The 15,833-nt window shown below is 47.8% G+C and overlaps 1 protein-coding gene across 4 annotated transcripts in view; it reads left to right on the top strand.

The window, feature by feature from the left end:
• Zc3h18 (zinc finger CCCH-type containing 18) overlaps positions 1-15,229 on the top strand; it is a 40,030-nt gene extending 24,801 nt beyond the window's left edge. For 3 of the 4 annotated variants that reach the window (XM_051201688.1, XM_051201686.1, XM_051201687.1), the window contains 11 exons: positions 272-540; positions 4,675-4,866; positions 5,927-6,052; positions 8,639-8,743; positions 9,048-9,191; positions 9,386-9,451; positions 10,621-10,781; positions 10,870-11,069; positions 11,534-11,627; positions 13,957-14,053; positions 14,339-15,229. In XM_051201688.1, the coding sequence (XP_051057645.1) occupies positions 272-540; positions 4,675-4,866; positions 5,927-6,052; positions 8,639-8,743; positions 9,048-9,191; positions 9,386-9,451; positions 10,621-10,781; positions 10,870-11,069; positions 11,534-11,627; positions 13,957-14,053; positions 14,339-14,537 (1,653 nt within the window). In that variant the 3' untranslated portion in view covers positions 14,538-15,229. The remainder of the gene's footprint in view (positions 1-271; positions 541-4,674; positions 4,867-5,926; positions 6,053-8,638; positions 8,744-9,047; positions 9,192-9,385; positions 9,452-10,620; positions 10,782-10,869; positions 11,070-11,533; positions 11,628-13,956; positions 14,054-14,338) is intronic. The other variant, XM_051201690.1, reaches the window with a different exon arrangement.
• The last annotated feature ends 604 nt before the right edge of the window (positions 15,230-15,833 follow it).

Here is a 15,833-nt window from a genome sequence, read left to right as displayed (position 1 = left end):
TGTGGTACTGGGAATTAAAACTTTGGACATACTATGCTAGTGGCTTTCAGAGAGGCTCTCACTTGACCCAGGCTTGCCTTGAATTTGAGATTCTGCCTATGTCTCCTACTTGCAGGCTTTTGCTGTCAGACACAGATAACTTGTTTTAAAGAGATACTTGGGAGTAAAATGGCCTCCTGAGAGCATCCTCCTACCGATCCCTGTTTTCTCTGCATTTCTACCAAATGGTGTTTAATTCAACATCTATATTTGTTTTGGCTTTTTAACCCAGGAACGGGAGAGGGAACGAGAACGAGAGAACAGACAACGAGAACGAGAGCGGGAACGGGAGCGTGACCGAGAGCGTGAGCGCAGGCAGAGGGAGCGTGAACGAGAGCGAGAGCGAGAGCGGGACAAGGAGCGGCAGCGGAGGAAAGAAGAGTGGGAGAGAGAGCGAGCCAAGCGAGACGAGAAGGATCGGCAGCACCGAGACCGCGACAGGGACAAAGACCGGGAGAAGGACAAGGAGAAGCCGAAGCCCCGGTCCCCACAGCCACCAAGGTAGACCACCCCAGTTCCCATCTATCAACATATCTTGCCCTGTGGCATCTTCGTAAGCTCTTGAAGCAGCAGCTCCTTCCTTCCCTGAACAGCCTGCCTGTGTAGACTTGGTATGGGTGTAGAAGCATTTGCAGAAAGCACTATGGCTGTGCCTTAGTTGCTTTTCCTATTTGTTGGAGGACATTGGGTTATTGGCACTTTTTGAAAGCTGTAGATGTGAACATTTGTGTACACTTTTGTATGTGAATGTGGTTTTTTTTTTTTTTTTTTTTTTTTTTTTTTTTTTTTTTTTTTTCTTGGTTAACTGTGGGAGGAGCTGCTGTATCATCTAGTAACTGTTTGAGGACCTGCCAGACCATTTTCCAAACAAGCCACTTTCTCCATTTTTCCTGAACCCCTCAGCCCATGGTGCTGTCACATCAAAGTGTATTGTTACAAGCAGTTTTTCCACCAGCCTACTCCCACAGCCATGTCAGCCCCAAATAACACACAGAGATGCTGTAATGGATATAAAGCTGTTGGCCTGTTACTAGCATTTCTTATTGGCTAGCTCTGTCTTAAATATTAACCCATTTCTATTAATCTAAGTGTTTCCATTTGGTCTTATCTTACCAGAGAGAGGGTCTGGACCTTCTTCCCTAAAGTCTCTACATCTTGAATCTCCTACTACATCTCCCAGAATCCTCCTTGTCTCCTAGTCCCACCTATCTTGCCTTCCTATTTGCCAACTGTACTTTATTCATTAACTAATAAGAAACATTTACAGAATAACATCTCCCATCAGTGTATCCTCCTCTTCTGTATTCTCTGCAAGGTAGCAGGGGTGGGGAGTGGAAAAATAAAAAGTCAAAGGCAGTGTAGAGAACATTGTAAATGTCAAAATGTGTCAAAATGCATTGTAGTTAGTCTTGCCAAGCACTTAAAACAATATAAATGACTTTTATTTTTTTGTCTTTGTAACTCAGCCTTGAACTTATGATCCTTCCTGTCTCGGTTTCACAACTTCTGGGATTCTGGTCATGTGCAGTTGTGCTCAGCTACTTTGTCATTCTTTCTACCCATCCCACAACACATGGGTTTAGGACTGGACTACTTTGTTGTTATTTGTTACCAGTTCTGTGTCTCTGGGTTCACTGGTTAATGAGTATAGTCAAATACATTTTCACATTAGGAGTCAAAGTGGTAGATTGTAAGAAAACTTTGCTTCAGTCCAGCACTAACAGTTCAAGATTGGACTTGGGCCTCCTAGTTTGGTCAGTTAGTCAGTGATTTGAGCTAAGTGAACCAACCACACAGACAGGATTTTGCTCTTGTATTTCTGTTTGTTTGGTTTATTTTGGTTTTGATTTTTTGAGATAGTGCTTCACTGTGTGGTTCTGCCTGTCCTACCTCCAGAATGCTAGGAATAAAGGCATGTACCACCATGCCCTACCTGCCCTGGGTTTTGTTGATGTCTCGATCAGTTGGCATATGTTAGCCTTCTGTGTCTTTAGGACACAGGGTGGAGAAGTGTTAGTAAGAAATATTGACATTCCTGGTGTCTGGTGTTATATATGTGGGTTTAGAAGAGAGGACCAAACAGTAAGTGTCAACTTTGGGAAGAGGGCCATTTCATAAGATGTAAACCAGGGTGGGAAATACATAGGACTTTCATTCCTGGGGACCTTCCAGAGGGAAGAACCAATTACTGAGCCCAGATGGTTTGTTTTTTTTTTTTTTTTTTTTTGCCAATAGAAGTAGTTCGTGTGTGGTGGAAAACACATGATTATGTGGGCTTGAAGAGATGCAGTGGGTACCACCCACTGAGATGAGGGCACAACGTTTGCACTGTGACCAGATGGGACAGCCCTGGGGAAATCTGTACAGTTTCCTGGGAGATATGCCAAAGTGCATGCTCCTTGGGTGTTGGCAGATTGAGGTAGGAGGGAAGAATGAAGGGAAGAACCCACATGCTGTGAGTTCTCTCTTCCTGCCTTTATTAGATATTTAACCCTCCTGATTTTAGAAGTGACTTTCCATTTATTGCTCTTTATTCTTTGACCCCAGACTTGGCAGTTGTCCAGGTTGGAGTTCCCAGACACATGGGTGGCTACTTTGCTCATCGGCAGTTTACTTCCTTGTGCCACCCCTGGCCTGTGTGCTGCCAGCCTCAGCATTGACTGGGGCAGCACAGCTGACCCTTATCCTGAAGAGGCTCCAGTAGCCTTGAATGTGTCACTGTGCTGCAGGGAGATAAGAGGGTGCTGAGCCGACCAGAAGGTCAAGGTCAGAGCTCACCTGTGCCGTTATTTTTTTCCCCTCTTTAAAAAAAAAAAAAAAATCTGTAAATGGCAAGTTTGTCCTTGTCCAGCAACTTCCTGCTGTAGTTCCTGATCAGCATTCCTCCCTTTGGTGCATACTGCAGCCCTGCAATAGGCCACACGCAGTGAATGGGCTTTGGGGGCACCTTTGGAGAGGTGTAGCCTCCTGTGGTTTTGTGTTCTGCCTGACTTTCTAGGTCTGATGGTTATCTGGGTGGTTATCCCCCAATAAGAGGAGGGTTCAACACAGTTTTCTCAGAGTGTCTTGGGAAGCAAAGATAACAGCCTATGTCGGTTGTCCCTGCAGATTCCAGGTGTGGACCATCACCACTCAGAGCACACAACTCATGAGCTATCTGGGCGGTGTTGATCTCATCAGCTCAAAAGCTTGACTGCCTTGATGCATGAACTTGGTGGTCATAGATGTTCTCTGTCGCTAAACTTGTTGACAGTGGTGGGCACGTCAGTCTTGCAGCTTTTTCCTCTAAATGTTATATGAACGTTTTTCTTGGGTGAATTTGATAGTGAATTTGATAATGAATCCTTTATAACAATTAATGATGGTTCATTCCTCCCAAAGATCTACCACTAAGGGGCTTACGTTGGATACCTCTGTCTAAAGCCATTAGCATTTCCCATCGTTTCATCCCCATAGCCTCTCATTTGACCTTGATTATTTGTATCCCTGACTGAGGATCAAAAGCTCACACACCCCCACCACCACCACCCCCATCCTTCCCCAGATTATCACCTATTACCTGCATCCTTTGGCTTTTTAAACTTCCAATACCTTTACTTTCTTTTTTGGCAATTGAACTCATGGTACATACATGCTAGGAAAGCATTCTACCACTAAGCTAACCTCTTAAATATCTTTTTTTGTTTGTTTGGTTTTGGTTTTGGTTTTTTGAAACAGGGTTTCTCTGTGGCTTTGGAGACTGTCCTGGAACTAGCTCTTGTAGACCAAGCTGGTCTCAAAGTCACAGAGATCCACCTGCCTCCCGAGTGATGGGATCAAAAGTGTGCGCCACCAACACCTGGCTACTTCCTGCATTTCTTTATAGACAGCGCCGGTTATACCTGGGGCATTAGCTTCTGGGGTTGGGACTGAGATAACTGGCACAATCTGGATTTCATTTGTCTTGTGGGATAGGCTTCAGCACTGGGTGTTGCTCTCACCTGGACCCCTCAGCAAGTAATAGTCCTGGTACCTGCCATTGGCTGGTAACTAAATAGGCAGGGTTTTTATTTCCATGGTGGTAGTAATACCCTTTACTGTAGCCTCTCTGGGCACTTGAGGCCAGTGCTGTTAAGAAGAGAACCTAGGGTACTCATTCTTTCTGTGCATCAAGAAATTCCCTGGCTTCAGTTAAACCAGACTCTAAATGTAAAGAAAATGCTTAAGGCATAGACTTGTAAACTTTTTAGTTAACAGGCATTTTGAAAACATGATGGTTTTTATTGCTTTGATTTCACGAATATTGCATACCTATTGTGTGCCAACACTGGAAATAAGCATGTTTGAACCAGCTAGACTCCATCCCTGTCTGACAGTACAGTCAGAAAAATAGAAATAAATAATGGTACCCCCTAAAAGTACTTTCTATTAGACTTAACAAAAAATGGGGATGCTTTGGGGGTGAGGGCTAGAAATGGCACTAAGGTTAAGACAATTTCCGGAGGGAACCAACTGAGATTAGGTGTATTGTGATGCCTCTTTGTTAGATACCTAAACTAAACTCACTGAATGTTCTGGCTTTCTAGTCTCTTTCTTGAAGTGGCACTGCTGGGGAAGGGTGGCAGCTGAGCATTGAGAACCCCTCTGTGTTTCCAGCCGTCAAGCTGAGCCACCAAAGAAAGAGACCACCTCTGTGGGGCCACAGGTGAAGCGAGCCGATGAGTGGAAGGATCCTTGGCGCCGATCCAAGTCTCCCAAGAAGAAACTTGGTGTGTCAGTCTCCCCAAGCCGGGCACGAAGGCGTCGCAAAACCTCTGCCTCATCAGCTTCTGCTTCCAATTCCTCCAGGTACTGAGAGGACCTACAAAGACAAGTGGCTTGTTGATTTCTACTGTGTCAGTTCTCCCCCACCTCCCACCTCGTTCGTTCATTCGTTCGTTTGTGTGTGTGTGTGTGTGTGTGTGTGTGTGTGTGTGTGTTTGTGTGTGTGTGTGTGACATTAGGTTAGGTGGAACTGATACCAAGAATTTTGGTGAGACTTCACATCCCCCAGAATATACAAAAGTAAGTAGAATGGGTGACGCAGTGTGGTGTAGAGACTAGACTATTCTCTATTCTGGCTAGCTACCAGAGTCATACATTCACTCAAGTAGGGGAGAAGCCTCTCATATCCAGTAGAAAGGACACTAGATGCTGACAGCGGAACTGCACACTCCATTGACTGGTCACCCAGCTTCTTGGAATTTTGCTTAGTGGCTATGAACTCTAGTGTGAAACACATGATGAAGTAAGTGGTGGGTGATAAGAGCTATGACTCCCTTCCTGAGGAAAGGAGTTCCAGATAAGTCTAGGAGGAACCTGAAGTACTAATAGAAACCAGAGGTATGGGTATGTAGACAGATACAGTAGGGTCAACTTGAAAACTCACACCATAGCAGTGTCCAACACTTACACTAGTCTCTGGCTTACCCAGTAACCATGGTTACACCCAGCACCCCCTCCCCCAGTCTGGTGTCTACAACGTTCCACTCTGGGGTGATGGTGCTGTGGTGTATCTGTAGATGTCTCATGATTATCTCTGTCTTACTGTGTTGCTGTACATGTTTGTGAATGTGCTCGTGTCTCTCTGTAGCTATGCTGTCTCACTGCACCTAAAGAACAGTGGCAGCCATGACGCAGTGCTGCATGCCTTTAATCCTAGCACTCGGGAGGCAGAGGCAGGTGGGTCTCTAAGTTTGAGGCCAGCCTGGTCTACAGAGCTAGTTCCAGCACAGGCTCCAAAGCTACACAGAGAAACACTGGAAAAAAACAAAAATTAATTAATTAAAGAACAGTGGCTCAGCACATCCCAGTGGGTAGTAGTAAAGGTCAGCTTTTCACTGCCTCTACTCTGTTCATTGGCCCACAGGTCATCTTCACGGTCTTCATCCTACTCTGGCTCTGGCTCATCCCGGTCCCGGTCCCGATCCTCATCCTACAGCTCCTATTCTAGCCGCTCTTCCAGACACAGCTCATTCTCAGGAAGCCGGTCCAGGTACGTCCCAGCCTACTTAGCTCCTGGCAGGTACAGTGAGGACAGGCATTCTGGACAGATCAAGTGAACCTGTTTCTCTCTCTAAAACATGGTAGAGTTCCTGGGTGCTTGCTTCCAAAATGGTTTTGGTAAATTGTACAGTAAGAAGCAGTTTGAACTGAGATGCCAGTCAGTGTTTACTGCAGATATTGGACATAGATCCAGCATTTATAAGGTGTCTCTTGAGTCCAGGTGTGAATATGCAATGCTTCCATCATCCTAGAAAGCCCTGGGAGGGTCAAGCAAGCTTTTGTTGAATTTTCCCCACTGAAAATTGATACTTCCAGAACTTTATAGACAAAATTCTACCAGCACATAACACTCCACATTCAGCTTGACCTGACCCATGGAAACCTGACAGCTTGGTCTCTCTGTCAATGGAAGGTGTGCTTTTCCTCAGTCAGGCTGGCTTGAGGGGCAGGAGGGTGCTCAGTGGTCCAGCCCTGAACTGAGCTGATGCTGCATTGTGTACCCTCCTAGCACTGACATCACTATATGCTCTTGAGAAGGGTCAAAACTTTGGCATGGCATTCAATAAAGCTGGTCAGATGTGTGGGTGGAGGTATCTTTGTCCTAGTCATTAATTAGTGTACATAAAGACATGCAACCCATATGGTTTTGCTTTTATTTATTTTTTTAAGGAAATTTTGAGATTTATTCTTTTGGAGGACAGGGTCTCACTGTGTTGCCTTAGCTGGCCTGGTCTCTGCTTCCCAAGTGCTGGAAATAAAGAAGTATGCCATCACATCCAGCTGGTGTTGCTTTAGATGTGATGATAGAGGGGATTAGAAAGCAGTTCTGAGAGGTTGCTTAGGCTGTTTCATGTGATGTTCACTAATGTTTTTGTGGGGTGTGAAGTAAATCGCATGTAGACCTATTTTCTCTTGTAGTATAGTAGGCAACCAGGATTTTTTAAAATGTATCCTTTCTCTGTAGGTGTGTATAGGCCATCCACAGGTGTGCTGGCACAAGCCAGGAGCACAAACATTGGCAGGTTCCTTCTGCAAGTGGGGGAGGGGTGGCCACGGGCCTCAGGGTGGGGTCAACAGGGAAAACGTATGGGAGCCTCTATGATAGATAAAGGTCATGTGGGGCACTATAAAATATGAGACTGGAAATTTTGGGCTCTGTGGAGAAAAAGTGATCTTTGCTCTGAGCAAGCAGCTGACAATATGGCAGAAGGTAACAGGAAATAAAAACAAAAGGCTCTGTACCTATCCCATGCCCTAAGGTTGGAGCACTCAGGTCAAGGTGGCAGCTGGAACAGAGTAGAGAGGGAACAACTCTAGGTTTCACTTTGCATGTGTGTTTCTGACCTTTCCTGGTAAATCCAGCACAGGAGGCATGTTGTTGAGTGGGTCCCATAGCAGGCAGGACATGTGAGGGTCTTGCAGGTAAACCCAGGAAGTATGAGGTGTTTGTTTTTCAAGACAGGGTTTCTCTGTATTGTTTTGGAGCCTGTCCTAGAACTAGCTCTGTAAACCAGGCTGGCCTAGAACTCAGAGATTCACCTGCCTCTGCCTCCCAAGTGCTGGGATTAAAGGTGTGTACCACCAACGAATGGCAACCATAAACTTCTTAAAAAACCATAGTAGGCATGCCTTTCTCAGTAGTTTAGCCTCCCTTGGCGCTATCCTAGAGACCTGCAGGTCTAGCTGCCCTCCTTTGAGGTGAGGAAGGAGACCTGGAGTGGAGTCCCTGCAGGCTCTGCAGCTATCATTTCTGAGCTCATCTGTAGCAGCCCCTCCCAAAGCTGTACTCAGGAGAGTAGGCTGAGAGGGGAGAAGAGTATGGCAGACTGTCTTAGAGAATCCCTTGGGTTGTACTTTTTTCTGGTTCTCCCATAGTAGTTGTCCATGATGTGATGCAGCAAATGTAAGGCCACAAGAGTGAATGCTACAGGAGCCTTACCCACTGCTTGCACCACCCAGCTGGAAGTAATGGGCATCCTGTGTGAATAGGCAACATGGGCCAACCCAATCCTTTTCCTCATCTTGACGAAAGTGTGACCTCACTGTCAGAACTCCATCCTGGAAATTCCACCTGGACCCAGCCCCCTTTCCCTGGGCTCTTTGTCTACCTTGCTGACACCCGATACTTGTGTGGAAATAATCTGGTCATAATCTCCTCCCAGCTATACACTCCCTGCTTATGTGATGCTGTCACTGCTTGGGGACCTCTGTGCCTGTGCCTTTGCCTGCCAATCAAGTGCTTGGGACCCTCACCAGTTCTGCCACCTCCCAGCTACTAGGTGTTCCAGATCCCACACTTAGCCACAGCCATATTCATCCACTTGGCCCCTGGCTAAGTCAAAACCATGTGCATACAAGCACCCACTCCTGCACACAAGCACCTATTCCCTCCTGAGGCTGCACGCTGCCCTTCCCTCTGTCCTCCTGAGTGTGTATTTTGTCAGATGGTGGAACAGCTAAGCTTGAGCCTAAGTTCTCTGTGGATTAGGACCATTTCCAAGGATGTGCCAGCTCCAGCCAGTAAGGGAATCTACCAAGCACCAGACTTCCTCCTCACACTCTCTTTGTTCCCCAGGTCCCGGTCCTTCTCCTCGTCCCCATCCCCGTCTCCCACACCTTCCCCACACAGACCTCCAGTCAGAACCAAGGGGGAGCCGGCCCCGCCTCCCGGGAAAGCAGGGTGAGTCCTGAGCCCCCTCAGGTCGCTATGGTGCTCTACCTCGGTGGGGTCTCCAAGGCTTCCAGCCTCTTCTACTATCTCTTCCCATCCCATGTTTAGACTAGAGATGAAGCAGCCTCCAAAGGGCAGCAGAAAAGGCTCCCAGGAGGTGGGCGGAGGCACGGGCTCAGCACCTAGACTTGGGTCCCTGTGGCATGGATCTTGGCAGTCACGTGCCATGTCTGAACTGCAGAGCCCTGAGATGTGGGTGCATTGAGCAGGGACCTTAGCCCTATCCTGCCTTGACCCTGCCTCTGCCTCACAGGGAGAAGTCAGTAAAGAAGCCAGCACCACCCCCAGCCCCACCACAGGCCACCAAAACTACTGCTCCTGCCCCTGAGCCTGCCAAACCAGGAGATCTTCGAGAAGCCAGGAGGAAGGAGCGGCAAACGAGGACTCCCCCCAGGAGGTGAGCATATGGGTTTCTTATCTTGGTGCTGCCAGGGAGTAGATGCTGATGAAAACTGGAACCTAGGAGGTGGATGCAGCATTACCAGGAAGCAGAGGCCCAACCTGGAACACGTCTCAGGCCCATGACCCGCCTGGTGTGCTCTGCCTCAGCAAGGGCTGCCTCTGAGTTGAACTATGCTGCTTGTGTTGCAGGCGGACACTCAGTGGCAGTGGTAGCGGCAGTGGCAGCAGCTACAGTGGCTCCAGTTCCCGATCCAGGTTAGTTGCTTGGTCCTGTTCCGTGTTGACCTTTTTTCCTCTCACCGACCATGCTAGGGATTCCTCAGTGAATATAGCCTTCCTTAACTAGACAAGAGCATCTAACCTGGGAATTCAGACGAGGTCCTCTGCTAAGTCATCTCTTCAGCCCCGTTTGTTTTTAAAGCTAGGAAACATGTGACTCTTCTGTCTTTTCCCTGCCTCTGTTTCTCTATTCTGGCTCCTGATGTCCTTAGGAAAAGCTGATTGGTGTTTGTGATAGGCATGTCGTGATGCTGCACTGTGCCAAAACTGAATCCCCGTCTACTCTCTCCATTCTTCCCCACCTGCTGGCCACAACCCTGCCCTGTGTTTATTGTGCCATACAGTGAAACTGTCACTGTTTAATTACTGTCATCCAGATTATTTTTGGTGGTGGTAGTAAGGTGAAACCCAGAACCTTGCATTTTACTCAAGTATTCTGCCACTGAGCTCCAGGGTTTTGGGTTTGGGTTGGGAGACTCCCTTTGTTGCCTAGATGAGCTTGAACTCCAGGCATAATAAGTTTTCCCAGGAAGCTGGGTCTGTAGGGGCTCCAGCACACCTGTCAGCTGTCATCACCTTTTTTTGTGCTGCTTTTGGTGGTTTACGATAGGGTCTCACTACCAAGCCCTGGCTACCCTGAAACTCACAGATCTGCCTTACCCTCCCCAGTTACTGGGATCATACATTGTAGCTGTTGTACACCATAAAGTAGTTTTAAAAGCATGTCCTTAAGCTGGGTGGTGGTGGCACATGCCTTTAATCCCAGCACTTGGGAGGCAGGCGGATCTCTAAATTGGAGACCACCCTGGTCTACAGAGCTAGTTCCAAGACAGACTCCAAAGCCACACAGGAAAACCATTTCGGGGGAATGTGTCCTTATCACCATTGGTATGGCTCAGTCACATTTCCCTTCTCATCATAGGGTCACCTGGGTTAGTGAAGTAGACCTCAGTTCATGACACAGCTGTCCCTTCATTGTATAGTACCTCTGAAAGTCCCCCCAGATCTCTTACTCTTTTGATGTGCATTCCATAAATATGGAAACTGGGTAAAGATGAACCATAGAGACACCTCCCCAACTACCATCCACCCAGCCATCTTGCAGTCAGCCTGAGGCTGGGGAACAGCTGTGCTTGTGTGTCTAGGTCTCTGAGTGTGAGCAGCGTCTCCTCGGTGTCCAGCGCCACCTCAAGTAGCAGCTCAGTGCACAGTGTGGACTCAGAAGACATGTATGCAGACCTGGCCAGTCCTGTGTCCTCAGCCAGCTCTCGATCCCCCACCCCTGCTCAGACCAAGAAGGAGAGAGGTAGGCAGGGTCTCAGAGATGAACTTAAACAGACTGTTTTACTGTCTGTGTGCACAGGAATCCATGACTGAGGGTTTGTCATTGACAGGGAAATCTAAGAAAGAAGACGGAGTGAGAGAGGAAAAGCGGAAACGGGATCCATCCACACAGCCACCCAAGTCCTCCAAAGCTCCAGCAGGTGGGAAGTCCTCCCAGCAGTCAGCTGCACCTCAGCAGACAGCTCCAGGGCAGCCCCAGCAGGGCTCCTTTGTTGCCCACAAGGAGATAAAGCTGACACTGCTGAATAAGGTGAGACCAAGGGGACAGGCCAGTATTGCTGCACCTGGGCCTGGGCGCTAGGGGTTCCACCCTGCCCCTGGGCTGACAGAGGCCCAGGTGACCTCAAACATGCATCAGCACTGTGCAAAGGTTAGCACCTCAGAATTATAATGTGTGCCTGTGCCTGCTCCCTGGCTAGCTCCCCACACAGCAGCCGTGGGACAGCAGGCAGGCAAGCCTGGGTTCTGTCTGCAAAGCTCCACACCTGTCTGTAAGGGCCAAGGCCTGGCATTTTGGAGTCCTGTAAGGCACTTCCCTGTGCAGCACAAAGGACCCCATCACATGGTCACAAGGGTCACAGAACTGCTTTTTGGGGGGGGGGGGGGCAAAAAGAGGGCCATAGGAACAAAGAACCATTCAGGTATACCACCACCTTCGTCCTTGCCTAATGACCACCCAGGCCCTGCCACCCTCACAGTACTGTGCTGTTCCAGGCGGCTGATAAAGGAAGCCGGAAGCGCTATGAGCCATCAGACAAAGACCGGCAGAGCCCTCCAGCCAAGAAGGCCAACTTGTCCCCAGACCGAGGTGAGCCTCCCTAGGTCCAGGGCCTGAGATGTGCCATGGATGCCACAAATAAGCCAGAAGGTCCACCTGCAGCTGAGCCTTGACGCTACATCTGCTCTGAAAACTGGAGAAACCCTGAGAACTCCACTGCAGGTGTTCTGATGCCCATACTATAGCACTAGAAATTGCAGCTAGGATTTTGTTTTGCTTTTAGACATTGTTTTTCTCTGTAGCCCCCTTATCTGCAACTTATGATCCTCCTGTTTTAGCCTCCAAAGTGCTGGGATTATAGAGGTATGTACCACTGTGCATGATGAGAAAGTTTTTAAGTCTGTATTTTAAATAATAGTATGGGGATGTAGCTCAGTGGTAGAGCACAAGACCCTGTGTTTATTGACCCAGCACCACAGAAAAAAATTACTGATAGTACACATACATAATTTGTTAATGGTGAACAGCCCTTCCAATACAGTAAGAGTGAGGGCAGGGGCTATGTGGCTCAGTTAGTAGAATACTTGCACAAAAGCTCTGGACTTGATCTCCAGCACCACATAAATGGTATATGTACATCTATAATCTCAGCACTTGAGAGGTATAGGCAAAAGGATTAAAAGTTCAAGGTCATCCTTGACTACAGTTACAAGACATCCTGGACTACATGAGACAGCATTAAACAAAAGTTAAGGGCAACAAGTGAATGAATGCAAGTGCATTTGCTCTTTCAGGGCAAGTTCTAACACCTAAAGTTTTAGTCAGAGTTATTATTGCTGTGATCAACTGGATTATACTTCCACATTGCTGTTCCTCATGAAAGGAAGTCAGGACAGGAACCTTGTGGGCAGGAGCTGATACAGAGGATGTGGAGGGGTGCTGCTTACTCTCTTGCTCAACTTGCTTTCTTATAGCACCCAGAACCATAAGCCCAGGAGTAGCACCACCTAAAATGGCTGGGCCCTTCTACATCAATTACTTATTAAGTAAATGCCCCCACAGGCTTACTTGCAGCCAGATTTTAGACATTTTCTCATTTGAAGTACCCACCTCTCAGACCGATTCTAGTTTGTGACAATCTGACATAAAAACTAGCCTGCACTCCCAACAAAAAGTCAGTGAAGCCCTCACTCCAGACCAATCAAATTGTGTCTCTGCACACCTTAGGCTCATTGGGATGTGAGAAACACAATATCTCCGAGTCATTGTTGAACCTTGGAGAGACACCCCCCACCCCCACCCCACCCAGATCTCCATCTCAAGCCCAGCAGGAAAGATGGAGGGATGCCATCTTAGATAGGAAGAGCAAAAAGCCATGTTTCCTCCCTGAAGCAGGTGTGAAGGAGGTTAGTTCCTATAAGTTGAGGTTCTGGAGCTCATTTCAGGCAGGTTCCTGGGCCCATGACCCTAAGGCTTTATACCCTGAAGGGACTTCTTTCCCCAGCATCAGAGCCTTGGACACTGGGTCACCTGTCTTGGTTCATGCTTAGGCTCTGCCCTCCACTCTCTGCTGCCCAGCCCCAAGCCTTGGGGGGCCAGTCTCCCACTGAAAGAATAGAGCATTCCACTCTTGAGTTTGCTTCCAGTTGTAGACTGTCAAGCTCTGCTGCTCTTCATGTTTTCAGACCTGTGTGCTGAAGGAGGGTCTCATTAGAAAGTATACTCCAGGGGACTGGAGAGGTGACTCAGAGGTTAAGAGCATTGACTGCTTTTCCAGAGGACCTGAGTTCAGTTCCCAGCTACCCACATGACAGCTCACAACTATCTGTAACTCCAAGATCCAATATCCCCACACAGACATGACAAAACATCAATGCACACAAAATAAAAATAAATTATTTTAAAGAAAAGAAAATGTACTCGTGAAACAGGACCCAGTGATGGTGGCCTACTCCTTTAATCCCAGCAGTCAGGAGGCAGAGGCCTCTTGTGAGTTGGAAGCCAGCCTATTCTACAGCAAATTCCAGGACAGCCAGGTCTACACAGAGAAACCCTGTCTTGAGCATCCCCCCCCCAAAAAAAAAATAATAATAGCTGGGTCCAGCTCCAGGCCCTGCATCACAGCTTCATGAGCTGTTTCTGCCTTATCTGTTTTCTGGGCTTCTCCTGGTTTTTTGTTTTTTAATAAAGGATGCCAGCCAACCCAATACTTTGACTTTTTGAGCAGGCCTCATGATAGCCCAGGCTAACCTTAAACTCACTATGTAACCAAGAACAATATTCAACTCCTGATCTTCCTTCTACTTCCCAGTACTAAGATTATAGCAAACCACACTTGGCCACCTTGACATTTTGGACCTGGGTCCTCTGATGGCCCCAAGTACAGAACAGTGGCTTCACTCTCTCTCCTGTTGGCCAGGTTCTCGGGACCGGAAATCAGGGGGAAGAATGGGCTCCCCGAAGCCAGAGAGGCAGAGAGGTCAAAATACTAAAGCCCCTGCTGCCCCAGCAGACAGGTAAGTCCCTGCTTGTGTCCACAACAATGTGGGAGACATGGGAGGCTGTTGGAAGAACAGACAAACAGATGGGAGACAGAAGTCCAGACCCACTCCTCTTAAGATCCCTCAGGCTCAATCCGACCTTGTTAAAGAGCCCTAGACAAGCACTGAGTCTCAGGGTGGCCATATAGCAGGGTGACTAGGAGAGGCTGTGGGCTCCCCACAGAGGAAGTGGGAAGCCCTGAGTGCTCGCACCAGGATAGGCTCTTACCCATCTACTCTTACATTTTTTCAACCCTACAGGAAGCGTCCACTGTCACCCCAGTCTAAGAGCTCCAGCAAGGTCACCAGCGTGCCAGGCAAAGCCACCGATACTGCTGCTGCAGGCACCAAGTCAGGAAAAGCCAGCACATTGTCACGGCGGGAGGAGCTCCTTAAACAGCTCAAGGCTGTTGAAGATGCCATCGCTCGGAAGCGGGCCAAGATCCCTGGGAAAGTGTAGTGGGCCCAGCTCACTCCCTGGAGTAGACTCTTAAATTTTATATAAAAAAAAAAAAAAAAAAAAAAAAAAAATAGGGTAAGCGCAGCCATTTTGGATTTTCCAGTTAATGTCTTATTTTGGCTGTGATTCTTTTTAAAAATTAAAAAAGAAAATAAAGTTTCTCAGCTGGAAAAGAAGCCACACACAAGATGAAGATGACGCTGACTCCCAGCCTCCCCACCAGACTGAACCAGCTCCTTCCAGAATAGAGTCTCCACAGACAGATGGACAGATCATCACTGAGACAGGGAGCACCAGCTCTGTATAACTTAAAAGCTTCAGGCACACAGGGGCTGGGATCACAGTCTTCTGCCTCCGTCCTCATTTCTCCCAGGTGGCCTCCTGGGCTTCGTGTTTCCAGCAGACTCTCCATTCTGGGAACAGGAAAAGAAAGCCGAATATTCCTGGACTACAGGCAGCACCATCCCTCCCCTCCCCCAGATCAGAAGTATATATATATTCTTGACTAAAATCTGATTGGAAACATTTCCTGTCTTTTATTTTAAGCATCAAATTGTTTTAGTTGATTAAAAAGGAAAAAACAGAAAAGACAAAAAAATAATAAAATAAGGCCAAGGGTATTGTTGGGGTGTCTGTCCAATGTGGAGGGTCTTTTTTGAGCGATCTCCTAAAATAAAATATTTTGATAAACAGTTTCTGGTCCTGGTGATGTCTGTGTGGGCCTGGGATGCCTGCCCACTGGGCACCCATGCTTTAGCTCAAAGTGGACCAAGCACTCCAGCAGAGACCTGAGCAGATAATACCTGCCAGCTGCCAGGAGCCAGCAGGCACAGACTGCTTGAATCTAAAATTACTGGAGTTTTAAACATCAGTTTTCCCATCCTATGGTTGAACGAAGGGCAGCCAGGCTCTTGTGGCTGACTTCTCTTGGAGTGAGTTGGTAGCTACCTCCTTGCAGTGAGGTAGCTATAATGCCACTTGTCACTCTTGATTTGAACATTACCACCTGGCCCTGACCCAGGCTTGTGTTAGGTCCAGGATATGAAAAGCCTGGACAAGATTGGGACATTCCAGTATCCTCCGTGGCATTCACTACTCTCACAAGAGCACTTACTAAGGCCTACCCAATGCAGACAGCTCCCTCGAAGCCAAGACCAGTGTGTCCCAGGCAAATGCTCCTGGTCTTATGGTAGGTAGGCCCACCTTACCTGTTCTATCATCACCTTCCAGGAAGTGCCATGCCCCAAAGCCCCCAAGTCCAAAGGTGGGCAAAGGACAACCTCAGGTGTCTTTCTC

This window comes from Phodopus roborovskii, unplaced genomic scaffold (genome assembly GCF_943737965.1).
Source record: "Phodopus roborovskii unplaced genomic scaffold, PHOROB, whole genome shotgun sequence".
Lineage (NCBI taxonomy): Eukaryota > Metazoa > Chordata > Mammalia > Rodentia > Cricetidae > Phodopus > Phodopus roborovskii.
Note: the sequence above shows the minus strand (reverse complement) of the source record. Positions and strands in the feature narration are given on the sequence as shown.